At 40.8% G+C, this 16,512-nt stretch overlaps 1 protein-coding gene across 1 annotated transcript in view; it reads left to right on the top strand.

Annotated features, from left to right (window-relative positions):
* Positions 1–16,512, top strand: part of EPM2A (epilepsy, progressive myoclonus type 2A, Lafora disease (laforin)) — a gene marked incomplete at its 3' end in the record, with an annotated part of 33,150 nt that overhangs the window by 2,394 nt on the left and 14,244 nt on the right. Inside the window, exons 2-3 of the mRNA XM_010157210.1 lie at positions 261–291; positions 7,317–7,491. Coding sequence (XP_010155512.1) covers positions 261–291; positions 7,317–7,491 — 206 coding nt within the window. The remainder of the gene's footprint in view (positions 1–260; positions 292–7,316; positions 7,492–16,512) is intronic.

The following is a 16,512-nucleotide window of genomic DNA, read 5'->3' as shown; positions in this document are numbered from 1 at the left end:
TTTTGCCTCTAGTTCTTATTGTTCTATTACTATTTAAAAAAAAAAAAAATCTTTTATTCCTCACCCCCTTCCCATTCCTCTGCCCCCAGAGTGTTTACAGTGCTTAAAATGTTATTAAAGTCTTCCAGGGGAATTTCTAGGCGTGAACTCAAGGTGTTCATTTACCTTGTTAAAGGAATTACATTTAATATTTCAAATGTAATTACTTACAATATTTAGGCATACCTAAAATTTTGACTTGACGTGTGTAAAGCCTGCAGGTTCATGCAGAACATGACAAAGATTATGAGAGTAAGTCTAGGCTTTTACTGGTCTGTAAGTAGGTGATCTGAAAATTGCCAGGCTGCTTGCTGTTTGGATGTGTTAGTTGGCATCGAAGCTAACGCGTGTGTCATCCAAGTAGCCCTGTGGTTTTTCAGAGGTCGCCGTGAACTGGGAAACGCTGACCTTGCTGGGGTTTGGAAGTCGTACGTACCCCTGTGGTGTAGGGTCTGGCTAAGGCAGGGATGAGATATGCAGCAGATCTATGGCTGCTGCTGTGCCCTGGAGTTTCTACGTTCCTTCCCTCACACAGGAAAAAACAGAAAGAAATTAAAACTTCCAGCAAGGTGTGCAGCAAGCTGGTGGCTGGGCAGGGCGCTAAGTGGCTTTGCTGCAAAGAGCATTGCGGAGACAGTGGAAGAGGCAGTCTCACTGTTTTTGTTCATTCATGTGTGGTTTGTTTTTTTTTTTTTTTTGTTCTCCACACCTGATGGTGCTGAGAAATTTCATTGACCCAGATTTTACTTGTTATCTTTTAAGATCAAGCAGATAATTTCACTGCTGTGACTCTTCCAGAACATTATGCAATCTGTGTGCAGTCGCCCTCTGTGTCAAGATGAGTCTGTGCTGTTGGCAGGCATCTGGATTAGACTTTTTTCATCTCTTCAGTACAGCTGTAATAAACTAGTAACTGAAGGTTTTCTTTTTCTTCGGTGACTGTATGTGATTAGCTTAAATTTCAGAAGGTCATCTTCTGGTCCCTGCTTATCTTCTTCCAGTCCTTGACCTCTGGACATCTTTTTTGTACTTACTCTATCTTAATCTGTTTTTCCGTTGTTTCAGTCTTGTCTCTGTCTTTTTCCATTGCCATTTCTCAGTTGCGTGGAGATCTTTGGACATAATCTGTTTGGCTATTTGTACAGCCAGATTCCTTCTTACGCCACTGTGATCACCCTTCATGGGCATTAAACCCGGAGCCGTGAGTGCTGTCACGCAGGCGAAAGAGCCCTCTGAGGTGTGAGCTGTAAGCGGAGCCGCTTGGTTGCTTTGCTCCCCGGCACTCCCCACCCTGCATCAGTGGATTCCACGGCGCAACTATCCACAGCAGGGAGAGTAACAAGTGGGTTGCAAAAACAATGAAAAACTTCATGATTTAATGCCTAAACCCTCGTTTTTATGTTTCCCTTTCAGGTAAGTGTTTTTGCTGTGAAGAATCACGAAGACACAATTTAAATACAATCATTCTGAATCTTTTTGAAGGAAAAAGCGTTCTGCTCTATCGGTTAAACTAGGACCTCTATCTTGTCATAAACTCTTCCAAATTCCTTTTATTCTTTAATTAGGAAAGCCCACATGGTCGATTAAGAAGAGGATCAGTACTGTTCAGATATGTAACTTCCCCCTTTTTTTTAGTTGAATTTTACATGTTTTCAAATGATTGTTTATTTGTCTCCCCAAAATAAGTAATGAAACCAATGTTTTGCCACTTGCAACAATGTGAATAACAACAAGGTGAAGAAAAATACTAATTCAGGAGTGGTTTCAGCATGTATTTCCTGTTGTGTATTGCCTGTTCTCAAGGGGCATTTGTGCTTGTTTTCTTTTCTGCAAAGATGAATGGGCAAGTGGAAAACAGATTTTATTTCTTTGCTTTATTACAGGCTCCAGGAACAGAAAAGTTGAAATGCTGTTAAAATTCCCCCAAATCTCTGAGGACGCACAAGGTTTTCTTGGATATAAAAAAAATTTAAAATTTGCCCCAAATAATTGTTTATTTCATGTTAAAAGTCCCTGGAAGCCTACCCAGTGTTCTGATGTTGTGTGCTGTGACTTCTGAGACAGGAGCTGCTGTTGTCCAGCAAAAGCTGGTGAGGAGGTGCATGGCTGCTGTGCCTGAGCAGCATGTTTAAATGGGAGTTGTGGGGAATCCCCACTCTGGAGACTGGTGGAGTTATGGGGAGGTTTATTCAAAGCATCTTGAAGTCTTCCTACAAGGTTTGGTTAAGCCTGGGGAGACTAGTCAGTGTCAGTGGACAGAGGTACTTACATTAACAATTTATGCACCAAAGTGTTTCTTCAGGCAAGAATTTGCCTTGCAGCTCACCTAGGGATTCTGCAGTATGCTCGTGTGCCCTGCACTGCTTGTTTCAAGTCATTGCCCTCCTAACGGAGTGAAGTCTACAGCACCCAGCTTGTAAAAGGGATGTAAAGGGCTCTGCGTGAGTGGTATGTGACTGGGACTGGCCAGTGGTGCACAGTTTGTTCATGGTAAAGATGTGACATGTGCTTGTTGTCCTGGAAGCGTGTTGGATTGCAGCAAATTAAACCCTGGACCTTCTGTTTGTGCCATGCTAGGCGGTGGTGGAGGCACCCTGACAGCCACCATCGCCCAGCACAGTTGGGATAGCCTTCCCAGCTTGTAGGCGGGACGTTTCATAGGATCACAGAATGGTTTGTGTTGGAAGGGACCTTAAAGACCATCTAGTTCCAACCCCCCTGCCATGGGCAGGGACACCTTCCACTAGACCAGGTTGCTCAAAGCCTCATCCAGCCTGGCCTTGAACACTTCCAGGGATGGGGCATCCACAGCTTCTCTGGGCAACCTGTTCCAGTGTTTCATCACTCTCTCTGTGAAGAACTTCTTCCTGATATCTAATCTAAACCTCCGTGCGTTCAATTTAAATCCGTTACCCCTTGTCCTGTCACCACAGGCCCTTGTAAAAACTCCCCCCCAGCTTCCTTGTAGCCCCTTCAGGTACTGGAAGGCTGCAATAAGGTCTCCCTGGATCCTTCTCTCCTCCAGGCTGAACAAGCCCAACTCTCTCAGCCTGTCCCCATAGCAGAGGTGCTCCAGCCCTCTGAGCATCTTCGTGGCCCTCAGGCAGAGAAACCAAGACTGAGGCCTTCAGTCATGAGCAGACATGTCAAGACTGTATACAGGCAGTCTCACGGCACTTCTTTCTGCCCTGGTATCTAAATTTCTGCCTAGGGATCTAAATCCTGAAAGGACTTTGCTTGGTCTATTGTGGCAAGGGAGGAGAGCGTAAATGTTTCAGTTAGTGTGCCAGATTTTTATCCTGCCTCTGAAAGCTATTTTGTTCTTGGCATGAGCTCTTCCAGCACTTGTGGGAAGTCTTGGGCTGGCTCTCCTGAGTCTGATGGGGTCATGTAACTCCTACAGATGAGATGCAGTGACCCTGCTCCATCAACAGAGATAAAGGGACTAAGATGAGACTGAGGCATGTTTTGGTTCGATGTGCTAAGCACCTTGCTTCAAGACAGAGAAAACTCATGAGGAAAGGTTTAAAAAGATAGAGGTGGAAAAGGAAGAACTGAGGGTTATCCAGGTAATGATTTCTCCTCATCACTCAAGCTGTGCCCATTTTCCTAGTTACATTCTGCAAATATAAAATAGCATATGTAAGTGATGCTAAGTGTTTTCTATTTAAAACATGTTTTATTATCCGTTATCTTGAATGAAAGCTGGTTTCATTGACTAACTTCTGTTTTTTTATTAAATTACTCTGAAAGATCATAGTTGACAGAATCCAATCTTTCGCCCTTCTATAGCAGGTCTAATTCATATGTGAGTTCTACGTTACTCCTCCAAACTTGTCATCTTACTCTACTTCTGAAACTGCTTCCTTGCCTTGTAGTTTTATGGCATCCAAAATATTACTGTTTTCCCATGACAAACTGTGCTAGGAGAAGTTTGATGTGAACTGATACAAGAACTTTCTCTTTTTTTGAAACTTAATTGTTAAATGCATCTTGTGAAGCAGACTGTTGCAAGAAGTGCTTGTGTATCATTTGGCTATTGCCTGGGTAGTAAGATCCTGATTGTTTATGGTAATTGCCTTCTTTTATAACTCTTGCAAGTGGAATGGAGAATTCAGCTTCCTGAATAGCTTGGTGTGATCATAATGTTCTCTAAATCAGTATTTGGAGATGGTAGCCCTCTCCCCTTCCTGTCTGAAATTATCTCACTGTATTTATTGAATTCATATTCAAAAAATACATGAATTATATATACATACATGAATATGTATATGTTGAATGCATATTCCTATATATCCTGTTGTACAGATACCATACTTCATTAAGAGGGCTGTTAATCTGTAGGTCAGTACATGATGTAAAGAGTAGCAAAGAGCGGTGCAGTTCTCATGAGGAATGTCACGAACGCAAGCTGTTACTGTTTACCTGAGCATTACAGTCAGATGGAAACATACCTTACAGATTCCAGTTTGACTGTAGGCCACAGCAGGAAGGTGAAGTTGAGTGGTGCAGAAAAATCAACAGTGATAAATAGCAATTAGAGGAGGAAGCTTTTCAGAATGATATTTGACAAAACCTGTTTGAGGGAGCAAATGAAACAAACATGGCAATTTACTCTTGGCCCCCTTTCATGTGTAGTTGCAGACTAGGTAAGGGAATGAATGAATGATGGTGAAGGTGAAAAGACAAGAAGGTTACTGCCATTTAAGAAGGCAAGTGATAGAGATGGAAGAATAAAACCAGCTGAGAATTAAAGCTGGAGGGAGGATGGACAGTAAAACTGGCAGATGACAGAAGGACATGCACCTCAAGCGGCATCATTTGGAAATGGAAAAGCAGTAGGTATGCAGCTGAGATCATGAAGGTGAAGAGTGAGGCTTTGTTGTCTTGTAGGACTATCACTGCAGGAAAAGGAGAAATTAAGCAGGAAAGAGGTATCCCAGACTGTGCTGGCAAAAATTCATGCAGAAACACAGAACAACTGGAGGAGGAAGGAGCAGTCCTTGAGAGAGCTGGAGTGTGTACAAGGTGTCACCCAGCACTTAGGGGACAGGCAGGTTCTTTTAGGGATCCTTGGCAGAATGATACGACCAGGGGTCAGAAGCCAGGAGTACGCATCACACAAGGGTACCTGCATACAAGGGAACACAGGGCTGGGAGTAGCAAAAGAGACAGAGGTCCTGAGAATGCGGTCAAAAACTGCCATGGTGCAGTGAGGGCTAGAGGTTGCCTGAGAACCGTGGGCTGCAGGGACACCCCATGACACTGCCAGCCAGGAGCAGGAAGCCCCAGGCATCGGGCACCTCCCTGGGGACAGGGAAAGGCTGAGGCTTGGATGGGACGTCAGCCCGTGGGTGGGTAGGGGTCAGGATCAGACACAACCTTGCGATGGCTGGGCAGGACCTTGGCATTGCTACGGACAGTCGTCAGAGAGTAAAAGGGGGAAGGCAAGATGGGTTATTTGTGGTTGTAAATGTTTTGCTGAACACATGAAGTCAATTAAGTGTCATAAATATCCACAGGTTTTATTATGATGTTGAGTTTGATGATGTATACTGCTGTCTTCAAATATTGTTTAGAAGTGGTAAAAATGGGCAAACAATTAGAAATATGAGATAAATAATAAGATTTGTAGGAGCTATATACTGATCTTGCTCCCTTATTTATCAAAAGCTGTGTCATACCATTGCCTATGACACATAATGGTTTGGCAATATAGAAAGAGAAAATAATTTTCTGCCTAGTATTTTCTTTTTCTTTTTAGTAAATAATAATATTTCACAATTATCATAGAAAGTACTGCATGCCATCTGGAAATAAGGAGATTGAGCTTTACTATTAAATGCTAGTCTTATTCTCTAATAATTTCATTAATGCATCTCCCAAAATGCTCTTGCTCTAGCAGATTTCCCTAAATGTGGTGCTTGGAAGCTGGTCATGCATTTAACCTGCAGTGTGAAATTGAGGATATTTCTTCGGTCAGAATTTGTCTGAGAAATGTTGTAACATCATCAATAATGTATAAGTGTAACAGGTTTACATTAAAAGCAAGCTGCAGACTATGTCACTTCTACCCTGCACAGTAATTCCTGCATGGCAATTAGTTTTACAATGAGTATGTAAAAATGACTGGGGGGGGGTGAGGTGCAGAATATACATGTAGTGAATTTTTGGAAGCTAGATAACCTTTTGATTGATGACACGACCCAGTTCAATTCAAATTGCTTACTCTGGCATGGTATTAAAAATTGTTTTTCTGTACTAGGGCTCAGACTATTGCTGTAAGAGAAGGAGGGGTAATGGCTATTAAATGATGGAAAACTGTAAGAAAAATTTCTTACTTCAGTGAAAGCCTTTTTAGGTAATCGTGATCACTCAGCATTGTGGATGTGACCGTGTCTCTCTGGGTCACTTTGGGCAGATTTACTGTGTGTCAGCAGCCCTCCTAAGAGGGACACTTGCCTCTGAAGAGTATGAAGGGATCGTTTGTCGGTTAGCAAATGTAAAAGAGAGGTGGGACTCAACGAGCTCCTAGGCCAGGCAGGGGTGTGGGTCCTGTCCCGGCAGGACACCTGTGCAGTCTTTGCTGTCCAGGCAGCTGTGAACAAGGTGGAGGAGGATCACCCTTTGCTTTCTGAAACAGGTCTTCCTTGCTGCCGGGTCGCTGTCAGCTACCTGCTTGCTTTCCCTCTTCGGGATTTGATGTCTTTCCGTGTGGGTGGTTTTCCTCTTGAATCCTTAAGCTGGTCACAAACCCAGCATCTCCAGTCCTACTTTTGTGTGCAGTTTGACCTTTCTGGCCTTACTCTGTGCTTTCTCCGAGGTCTTTCTTGTAGCTTGGCAGTTTCCTTAAAAGTAAGCCCGAGGCACAGTGACGCTGCTGTGCCGTGTCAGAGCCAGACCTCCAGCCACAGCAAGCTGGACCCCACAGAGGGAGGTCACGCAGCAGAAACGTTAAAAGCTGAGGTCATGTATTATCAGGCATCAAATGAGGAACCTAAATGAAATTAATTATTCAAGTGCCACGGTTGATGATTTGGGAGTCTTACACAGCTTTTATGTTTTTTTTTAAATAATTTGCACAAGTTGATTTTAATGCTGAACCTTTGCTTTGTGGCAGCGCTTCTGTTACAACTATTTCAGGTGTTAATAATGTGTTATGAGCAATGCAGTTTGAACAGGCAGCAAACACCACTCCTGGCCTTAAATACTCAGTTCACAGCTTTTGGAAGATTTTCTGGATACCCAGCCCTCAACTGTCCTTTCTTCTGTTCTAGGTAATGGGCCCCATCATGATCGAAGTTGTGTTTACAACCAGAGCAACATAGTAGATGGAGTTTACTGTCTCCCAATAGCACATTGGATTGAAGTCTCTGGACATACTGATGAGATGAAACATACAACTGACTTCTATTTTAATATTGCAGGACATCAGGCTATCCATTACTCCAGGTAAAAGTATAGGGTTTGGCTGGTGTCAAGTATTCAAACAGAAAATCTGTACCAATATAATGTCAGCAAACTTTGAATTCGAAGCGGTGCATGGTAGTCTGTATGTAACAGTAACGTTTAACAAAGATTCAACACTTCTGTGCAATTAAATGTCACTTTTAGCAATCAAAAGGAGAGCTTCTGTGTTCAGGGGTACCTGCAGCCTGCACAGGTGTGTTCCATCACATCTGAAAATGCCTAATGGTAATTAATGGATACATTTATGAGCAACTATAATTTTCAAATGCTTGCCCACATACATGTGTAAATATGCATATGTCATGTGTTTGGTTTGGGATTATTTTGCTGAAAAACATCTCATGGGAAACAGAAAGAATATATTCCAGCACCAGAACCTTAGGGTGTCACGTTAATCTCTCATGTGCAGCAGCAACTGCAATTGGTGACAGCTGTTACAGGTAACTTCTGCTTCTGTGCATGCATTTAAATAAAATACTAAAACTTAGATAGTCTTAAAATGTTTGCACTTCCGTGGTGTTCACTTGAGTCCGCTGCCTCACCAGCAAAACTTAAAGAGAAGACGGCACCCACCCTTTAGGGCTGGAGATAAAGCACAGGCTATACTTAGAACAGGGGTCTTAGCAGTGGTGGTGAACTGTGGAATTTGGGACCATTTATGATTTTTCTCCATCTCCAGACACAGATGAGGCAGCAAGTTTGTTGATTGATAATGGGTGTGTGAATGCAGGCAGCCCTGTTATGCCATGTGCAGCTGGTACTGATTACAGAACCGTTAGTGATGCCAAAGGGATATGTATTTTTTGAAGAAAACAAACCACCTCATACTTGCATTAGATCTTGGCATTGCTTTGTGTGAATTTTTCCAGATAAGCGTTTCAGCTACTCCATCTTATCTCCTCTTTCTACTCTTTTGTCTCCAACATCCCACAAGGTAGGAAGCCAGATTATTTTTTCTTGTCAGAGTTGCAGTGTATGAGGGAAAGATTTCCTTCTCTTGGTGCCTTTTAGAATAGTACGGATTCATAAATGCTGTTAGACATATGGAGGTATTTTTGTGGCTTGGTAACTTTTCCCTGAGACCCCCTCAAGCTATGTAATACGCCTGACAGACTATACTGTTATCTGTATCTTAAGGATCCGTTTCCAGCACACCATCAGAAAAAAGATCTTGTTTATTCCAAAGCACAGACTTGTCAATCCCAAATAATCTTTGCTTGGCAGAAGAAGTTTGTGAGAAAGACGAACAGCTGTCAGAAAGCAAATATCTAAGCACCAAGGGCTAACTTATCTTCCTTTCTAGAGACAGCAGTAATCCATTTAATAGTGGCTTATCTGCATGACTATATGTTTCTAAGATTAGGTAAAAAGCACAGATTTAACTAAAGAATACTTGGGTAGAATTTTCTGAGTCTTTTCCAGATGAAGATCTCCATTCCCCTCTCACACACACACACCTTGATTGCAAGGCAACCTTCTAAGGGCATCTTAGTAAGTAATTCTTATCTCATTTCTTTGAGCTATATTAAGTGAGCATACCCCATAACAGTCCTGTTGCATAATTATTTTTCATACTTTGAAGATATGAAGCCCTAAATGACTTTTAAATTATTAACAGCTGGGGGGTAGATTCACCATTCTGCTGGTTATAACAAAACAGCCCCAAAATACTGGCTAATTAAGCTTTTCTTTTTTTTTTTGGGCAGAGCAGCCGAAGTGAGCTGATGAAAATGCCTTTATTTTATAATGGATTTATTGATTCAGAAGAGTGCTGTGGAGATTAATAGCACCAAAAAGAAAAAAAACCACATACCACCACCCCCCCAAAAAAAACCCACAACAAACCAAAGAGCCAGTCCCTGTGCCTGTACTGTTAAAAGCTCAGCATATGATGAGTCTCTGGTTATCCAGCTAAAGCTACTATTTTCCATGCTGTAACAGAGGCAGCAGTACCATGGGGAGCTTTATGAGCACAAATTCTGAGTCCTGTCACCAGCTGTAGGTTCTTTACAGAATGGTGGCAGCTGGACAAAAGTGATTTATCAGTGAAAACTGATGAAGAGGTGAGCCCCCTTCTCTATGCTGCCCCACTTAATAGGATTGGTATGCGCAAATTAGCTGCAGAGGAAAGTTTATCTCTGTCAAAACGTCCTCCCACATGAGCCCTCGGACTCATTTTACTTGTCACCTGTCTAATCACAATAATTAGAAACAGTTGCTCGGAGCTTCGCCACCACCTTGCTTCTTCATAAAACATGTGCCTCAACTTTAAATGGGCTGCAGCAGGATGAAAAGAACCTCCTCCTAGCTGTTGCCAAAAATCATTCTGAATCATGCTGAGGCTGATGGCAATGCTCTGAGGAATCAGGTTTTTCTCATTTGAAATAGATGTATTCACTCATTAATCGGTGAATTTATGTTTAAACTTATATTTTGCAAACTCACTGTGTGTTGGTCATTCAGGTTGGAGAGTATATGATTTGTTTTTTAAGCACAGCAGAATTTGAATTAATTTTTTGAAGTGTAAACTGGAGGTCGCCCGCAGCTAAGAGTCATGACTGATACCTCTGTGGCATTAGTGTTCGCTCGTTTTGGGCATGTGATGATACATATCACTGAAATCTGATTCAGGAAAAAATAACAGTCTCTTTCGAGTTAGATATTACTGCAATAAGATGCCTTCAAATTGCAGGAGAGTTCACTTAGGACACAGTAATCTTCCAAAGCAAATTGGAGTTACTGTAATCTTTTCTGGGAGAAGATAACTCCGGAAAATTTGTAACTCTGGGGCACGTTCACTCTGTTCCAGTCCCATCAGAGGAGGGTGGAACTTCCTAATTCATAGGCGTTATGTACCTTATTATTTATATAAAGCCCTCTGCAATTCTCAGAGAAAAGGCATTGCATAAGAGCAAGAGAGGGAGCGACACCTGAAATTTTAAAATCCTTAAAATAATGTGTTGGAGACAATGATGCTTGATGGCAGAATTAGGTGCTATGGGAATGAATATCAATGAGAAGAAAAGCTATCTAGTTACAGTTTTCTATTTTCAGACTAGTTTTAGGTTTCCAAATCCACCCATGATAAGTAGTGAGTTCCAATATGAGTTTTTGCCTACTCATTTGAATATGATGTATGACCACCACCTCTTCATTTTAGGACATATAATTTGATGCCATCTCTGGTGTCTAATTTTTAATAATATGTGTTTAAAATTTACTGTCTTCGTAACTATAATGTTATACATTGTGCGTGCTTTTTGTGGGTCATATCCTCTAAAGCTGATGAAGAGAAATATTTTTTACACACATGCAACTAAACGGGGTTCTCTAAGTGAATTCCTCAGGCGACAATGATAGCTAATGTCTAACTGAAGTATTGTTACTGCTGCTAAACATTTTCGGGGAAAATACACCATCAGCTTTAAATATAAAAGAATGTAATGGGGGAGCCACTACATGAGAGTAGCTGTGGGTCCTGACAACAACTGTTTGAGGTATAGTTTTTATAGTAGCTTTTCACACTTATATATTAAGGCCAGTACATATTGATATTTCATGTTTATGGAATGGGTGGGATGCTACTGTAATTGGATATAATCCAAGAAATTGTGGAGTTGGCAAATGTGTTGCTATGATCAGTGTTTATATCCCTTATTTTTTCTGTAAGACAAAACAAAGCAAAAGACACAAGAAAATAAACCCATGTGCTTGGAAGTACTTTTTTTGTTTGTTTGTTCCTTGATAGTTGCAAATTAAACTTAATTTATAAGGTAGTCTTTACAAATGCTTTGTCTCTTTTTGGTAAGACGGTTTCCTTTGGCACTGCCAAATTGATGTGGGCTGTAACCAAAACGCGAAGTGGGGGCGATCAGGAGAGTCACATAAAATGTGTGCTCCCAATTTGTACTAAAATGTTAACATAGATAGGTGAGTGGATGAGGAATGTTCCAGGGCAAAATCCAGATGCTTCTTGTTTACCTTCTCAAGGCACTTAAGCAGTCATCTGCTGATGAGCGCTGGGTTTCCTTTTGTCTGTAGTAATCCTTCTGTGAAGAAAATGACCATTTACTTGATTGAAATGCATTTTTCATTGGGGTGGAAAGCAAGAAGCTGGTTGTGTGTAGTTTCACATGAGAATCATTGGAGAAGGGAAGTAATGTAACTTCTATTAATTTATTTGGGTCATACGAGGCACAGTGATTGTTATTTGAATGTTAGAATGCTGCTGGGATTGATGAATATACAGACATCTGTGGTAGGACTCAGTTTGAGATTGACTACTGAATTTGCATGTCTGTTTACAGCAATTCAACTCACTGGCAACTAGATGTCTACTTTAGAGGGAATTGAAGAATTGAATTGGTCTCCAAACTCCACTGATGATGCTGATGAGACCTCTATTGATTTATAATGAGACTTTAATCATGCTGTCGGGGTGCTTGAATGTTGATGTCTAGTGTCATTTGAGATGCTCTGGAGTTTGCTGCCTGGCCTCCAGCTGCTGCACTACAGGAACACGGTTTCTTACAGCTCTTTGGCCGTACCTGTGAGCCCCATCCAGACGTTCCAGATGCTATATGGCATCTCAGATGTCAGTGGGAAGCTGTCCTTAGGCAATGCATTGGGTATTGCTGTGCCTGAAGACACCTGTTTGTAGATAACCAGGGCTAGGTGCCTTCATCTTGATCTAGTATCTCATCCCTAGCTGGTGTTAATGAATAATGCCCATCTTGCTTCAGTATGAAGTCAGAATTACCTTTGTGACTGGAAAAAATGCTAGAGAGAGCACTTTTATTTATTTTTACTCTTTAACTTCTCTTCTGACTTACTGTTTTTAATTTATTCACAAAATAATATACCCTTCTGTTTTAAGTGTAATTCTGAAGTAATTTTTTTATTACTGAAATATAAAAAAAGCTTTAAAGAGGAAGCTGTCACAAAATACCCCAGAGTGCAGTGAACTATGCTACTGTGGTAGAAAGCTGAACTGCTACTTTATGCCTACATTATGAATTGAGAAGAGGTGATGATGTGTACAGAGATTACCATTATTAACATTAAAAGCAGAGACCTAGCTGTCCCTTGCGCCTAAAGAATACTTGTGGTATCAGAGACAAGGATAAGAAATAATGAGCTCCAGAAAAAGTCTTCTGTCGTATTCTAGTAAAATAATCCGGATTAAAATACCTAACACCAATAGGCGTTTGGCCTTTGATTTCAGTACCTAGGGCTTGAACTGTAAACCTCTCTGGCCATTTTTTACATTAAATGATGAAAATATTCTAAGCCACATTTTGCGATATGTTTATCCCGTAAACTAGGATGTTTGACCACTTGTTTGAATATTGTTTTATTATACTGAGCTGGAGTCTTAAAGCAGTCTAAATTAGAGCCATTGTTAACTTCCCAATGGGAATCACCTTTTTAGAATTATTTAAAGATTAATTCTGGTTTTTGTCCCTTGTATATCATCTTTTTTTTGTTTTGTTTGGTGTTTTTTTTCCTATATCACACTCAACTGGAGCTATGAAAAGCTTTTACTAGACTCTGCTGTGAAGAAAATGAGTTTCAAATCAGTGTAGAGAGACATCTAAGCATTTTTTAATTTAAGTTCTTGAAAATTAAGAGTGCGTGCAAGGAAATAGGAGCAAGAGTGAGAAGACAAACACGAGGTCCTAATTTTGTAAGTTTTAAATGTCCTTGTATGTTTACATTTACTTAATTTGGATGTCTCTCGGCATTAGGTAGTGAATGCATTTTCCTTCCATGTTTTGTTGCCCATCCAAACGATGTTTCTTCTTTCATGAACTCCCCGCACTGTGTCCTCTCTATCAATGGCTAAAAACTTGAGAACTGATTCTCCTTTTCTAGATTTTGTGATTTTTGCATGGGCAGGATGGCACCCAGAGAACCTAAACCGGGCTGTTGGAGAGTTAGCTGCAAATTGCAATCCCATGAATGGCACACAGGATCACAGTTACAATGTGCCACTGGCGCAGTCACAAACTGTGGTACCTGTTTAGTGCTGTGGATAAACTGGATGGGCAACTCACCTGTCACATTCTGGTTTTCTGAGCATAATAGCTGTTGTCCACATAGCTCCAGCTCCCTTGCCGTGTGAGTGCTCAGAAGGAGCTTGACATGGGAACTCCTGGATCTCAGTTACTCGCTGCTAATCCCATTCCTTGTATGTGCCATAGTAACAAGCAAAATCTGGCATTTAAGTGGGCGATGTAAATTTTGCCAGAAGAAAACAATCCCTGAGCTGTTAGATTAAAGATTTTTGCATAACTGTCACCAGTATTTGAATTCCTAATATTACTTCTACCTACAGTGACTGTTGGTTAAATCTGATGAATGCCTACTAGCCAGCATGCTGCCGGGATTGTTGTGTGCCACCGTGGCTGAGGGACACAAAATGCCGTCTAAGACACTGGGGTTACACTGTTGAGGTAATGGCCATTGGATGGTAAATTATCTATGTGAATATGATAAAATTGTGGAAAGGAATTATTTTGGCAGCAAATGGGACTGAAAATTAGCAAATTTGTAAACTATTAATATTTTTATGTCAGCGCTTTTTTTAAATGGCAGGTATCATTAATATTCACCAGCCTGAGTGTTTACCCTTCTTTCTATAAAGCTACATTGTATGTTGTCAGCATTATTGATAAATTAATAACTTTGAACTATTCATACATACAGTCTAAATAACATGACATTTTATAAATGATTTAATGTGGTATTTTACATTGCTTTAGGCTATTAAAACAATTAGAATAATTCTTGATAGCACAGGAAGAGCACATCACACTGATGTGTGGATTTCACTTTTGATGAAAATCAATGTATTTCTAATGAAACAAGGATTATTTTCCCAGTTCAGAAATTAGTGAATACCCTGAAGTAATGCCTAGCGCTCTTCTGTACTAGAATGAAATGGCTTCCACAGCACCTTCATTACGTCTTGTTTGCCGCCACCTTCTTACCTCCGTCACAATCTAAACCACGATGTATACCTCATGAGGGAGAGCAGAGTTGTGAAGTTCTGTCTGTCCCTTATCCCTGCAAAGAAAGGCAAAGGAAATGTTTTGGATGTTACACAACTGTAAAAGTTGTTTTTTCTTAATCCTATTCTGAATCATACTCAGAAGTAACGTTCAGCTGAGGCAGTTGGCTTCCCTAAGTTTTGATGGCTAGGTAAGTGGTTTGAGTATGCAGTAACTCCTCAGAATATTGCTAGAAACCCTAAACAGTCATGCCCCCAGGCAAAAGAGAGCTTTTGCAGCAACAAAGCTCTTAATGTCCTTGCGTCTCAGGAGTTAATACCATTTTGTCTGTCCTGGGCTGAGGCCTGCGCAGTGCCATTGCTGGGCTGTCAGTGTGTGTGTGGCAGTGGGTGGAGGAATGGGACCACAGCAAGGGTCTTGGTGTTTGTAACACCACATCTGCACAAAGCTCTGCAGGACAGCTGCTGTTAGATACGTCATTCCCCTGGAAACCAAATAATTCATCTATATGAATTATACATATAAAGCAATGCTCAATGTGCTTCTAGGCATCTTGTTGAATTTGGCAAACTTTGATGGTTGTTTAGGAATGAGTATTTCCTTAATAAAATGATGGCAAACAGAGACTGGCTGTTGATGGGAAGATGAACACTTTTAATCAGCTGGTTGGTAATGGGTAATATTTGCTTGAAACCACCTTTTCTCTTTAAAATGGCTTTTTTTTGTAGGTGATTTGCAGCAAAAATTTATTTCCTTACTTCTTATGAACAAATTACAGTTCTGTGTCATTCTGGGAGCAAAATACAGAAGGAAGACTGGGACTAGGACCCTCCCCGAAAAAGCCTTGAGGAGTAAACATACTTGTTTGTTCTGTTTTCCTCTGTGTGATATAACGGACAAATGTTGATAGTCTATCAAATATATATTTTATGTAGGGTTTCACTGTTAGGGAGCAAAAACTATTGTTGCTTCTAATTTCTCTTTCTGTTTTATGGTGCCTCCGTGTCCCTTGTCTGTATTTCTTCTGGAGGCCCCTCAGCCCTTTTCCCTGCCTCTTTGCTCTTTAACATTCAGGCTGTCAGTGAGAGAGTAAAGGTCTGTCTCTACTGGAAAGCAATTTGCCGACATTGCCAGCTGTGAACGAAATTGAGTGCGGTTGTGAAATCCTGGGCAATTTAGCTCACAGCTGGGACGACGGGGAAGGGGCAGCATCGCTCTTTCCCCAAAGATGATGTTCCAGGTGTCTTGCAGATATTTATTTCCTGTTAGCTTTTACATGCATTTATTAGGTGCCTTGTAATCTCTGGTATTTCTTAACATAGTTTTATCTAAAGATAGCAGAAGCTTTTCTCAAAAGCAGAGGTGGTGTACTCAGCCTTATTGCTATTCATCTTACCAGGAGGGAGCGAATTCAGATACTTGGTTATCAAAACTTTGCTAAGAGAACTCTGTAATTTACAACTGATAAAACTGTTGAAGCAGGGACTTGTGTTTGCAGACTCTCTGCCTGCCCTTCCTGGGGTTTTTCACAGGCACAACTCCCGGGGCAGGTTAGCCCAGCCAGCCTGCAGCTGACTCACACAGAAAAAAAGTCTCAAAACAAGAGTTTTCAGTCCCCAGATGGGAAAGGTGACACGAGCTGGTTTGGTGTTTGCTTGCTCAGTGTATACTGTATTTCTGAAACAGGTAACCAGTCAGGAATTTCTGAAATCAACAACTACATAGTTGCTTCAACTCAAATCAAATGGAGAAAGTGTAAAAAAATATTTCATTTAAACAAGTAGCAGGCTGAGTGTATTAAGTTATGAATTTTACCTCTGTCTTAAATAATTTTTTATAAATGCTGAGAGATATATATGCAAGTTTTCATGCTTAAATGCTGTAGGTATTTACAAGATAATTAAAAAGAAAAACCTCTATATAAAAATATGGGGTATCCTTTTTAAAGGATAAAAATTGGTATATTAGAAAGGAAACAAATGCAGCTTTA

This window comes from Eurypyga helias, unplaced genomic scaffold (assembly GCF_000690775.1).
Source record: "Eurypyga helias isolate BGI_N326 unplaced genomic scaffold, ASM69077v1 scaffold23868, whole genome shotgun sequence".
In the NCBI taxonomy this organism is placed as follows: Eukaryota; Metazoa; Chordata; class Aves; order Eurypygiformes; family Eurypygidae; genus Eurypyga; species Eurypyga helias.
Note: the sequence above shows the minus strand (reverse complement) of the source record. Positions and strands in the feature narration are given on the sequence as shown.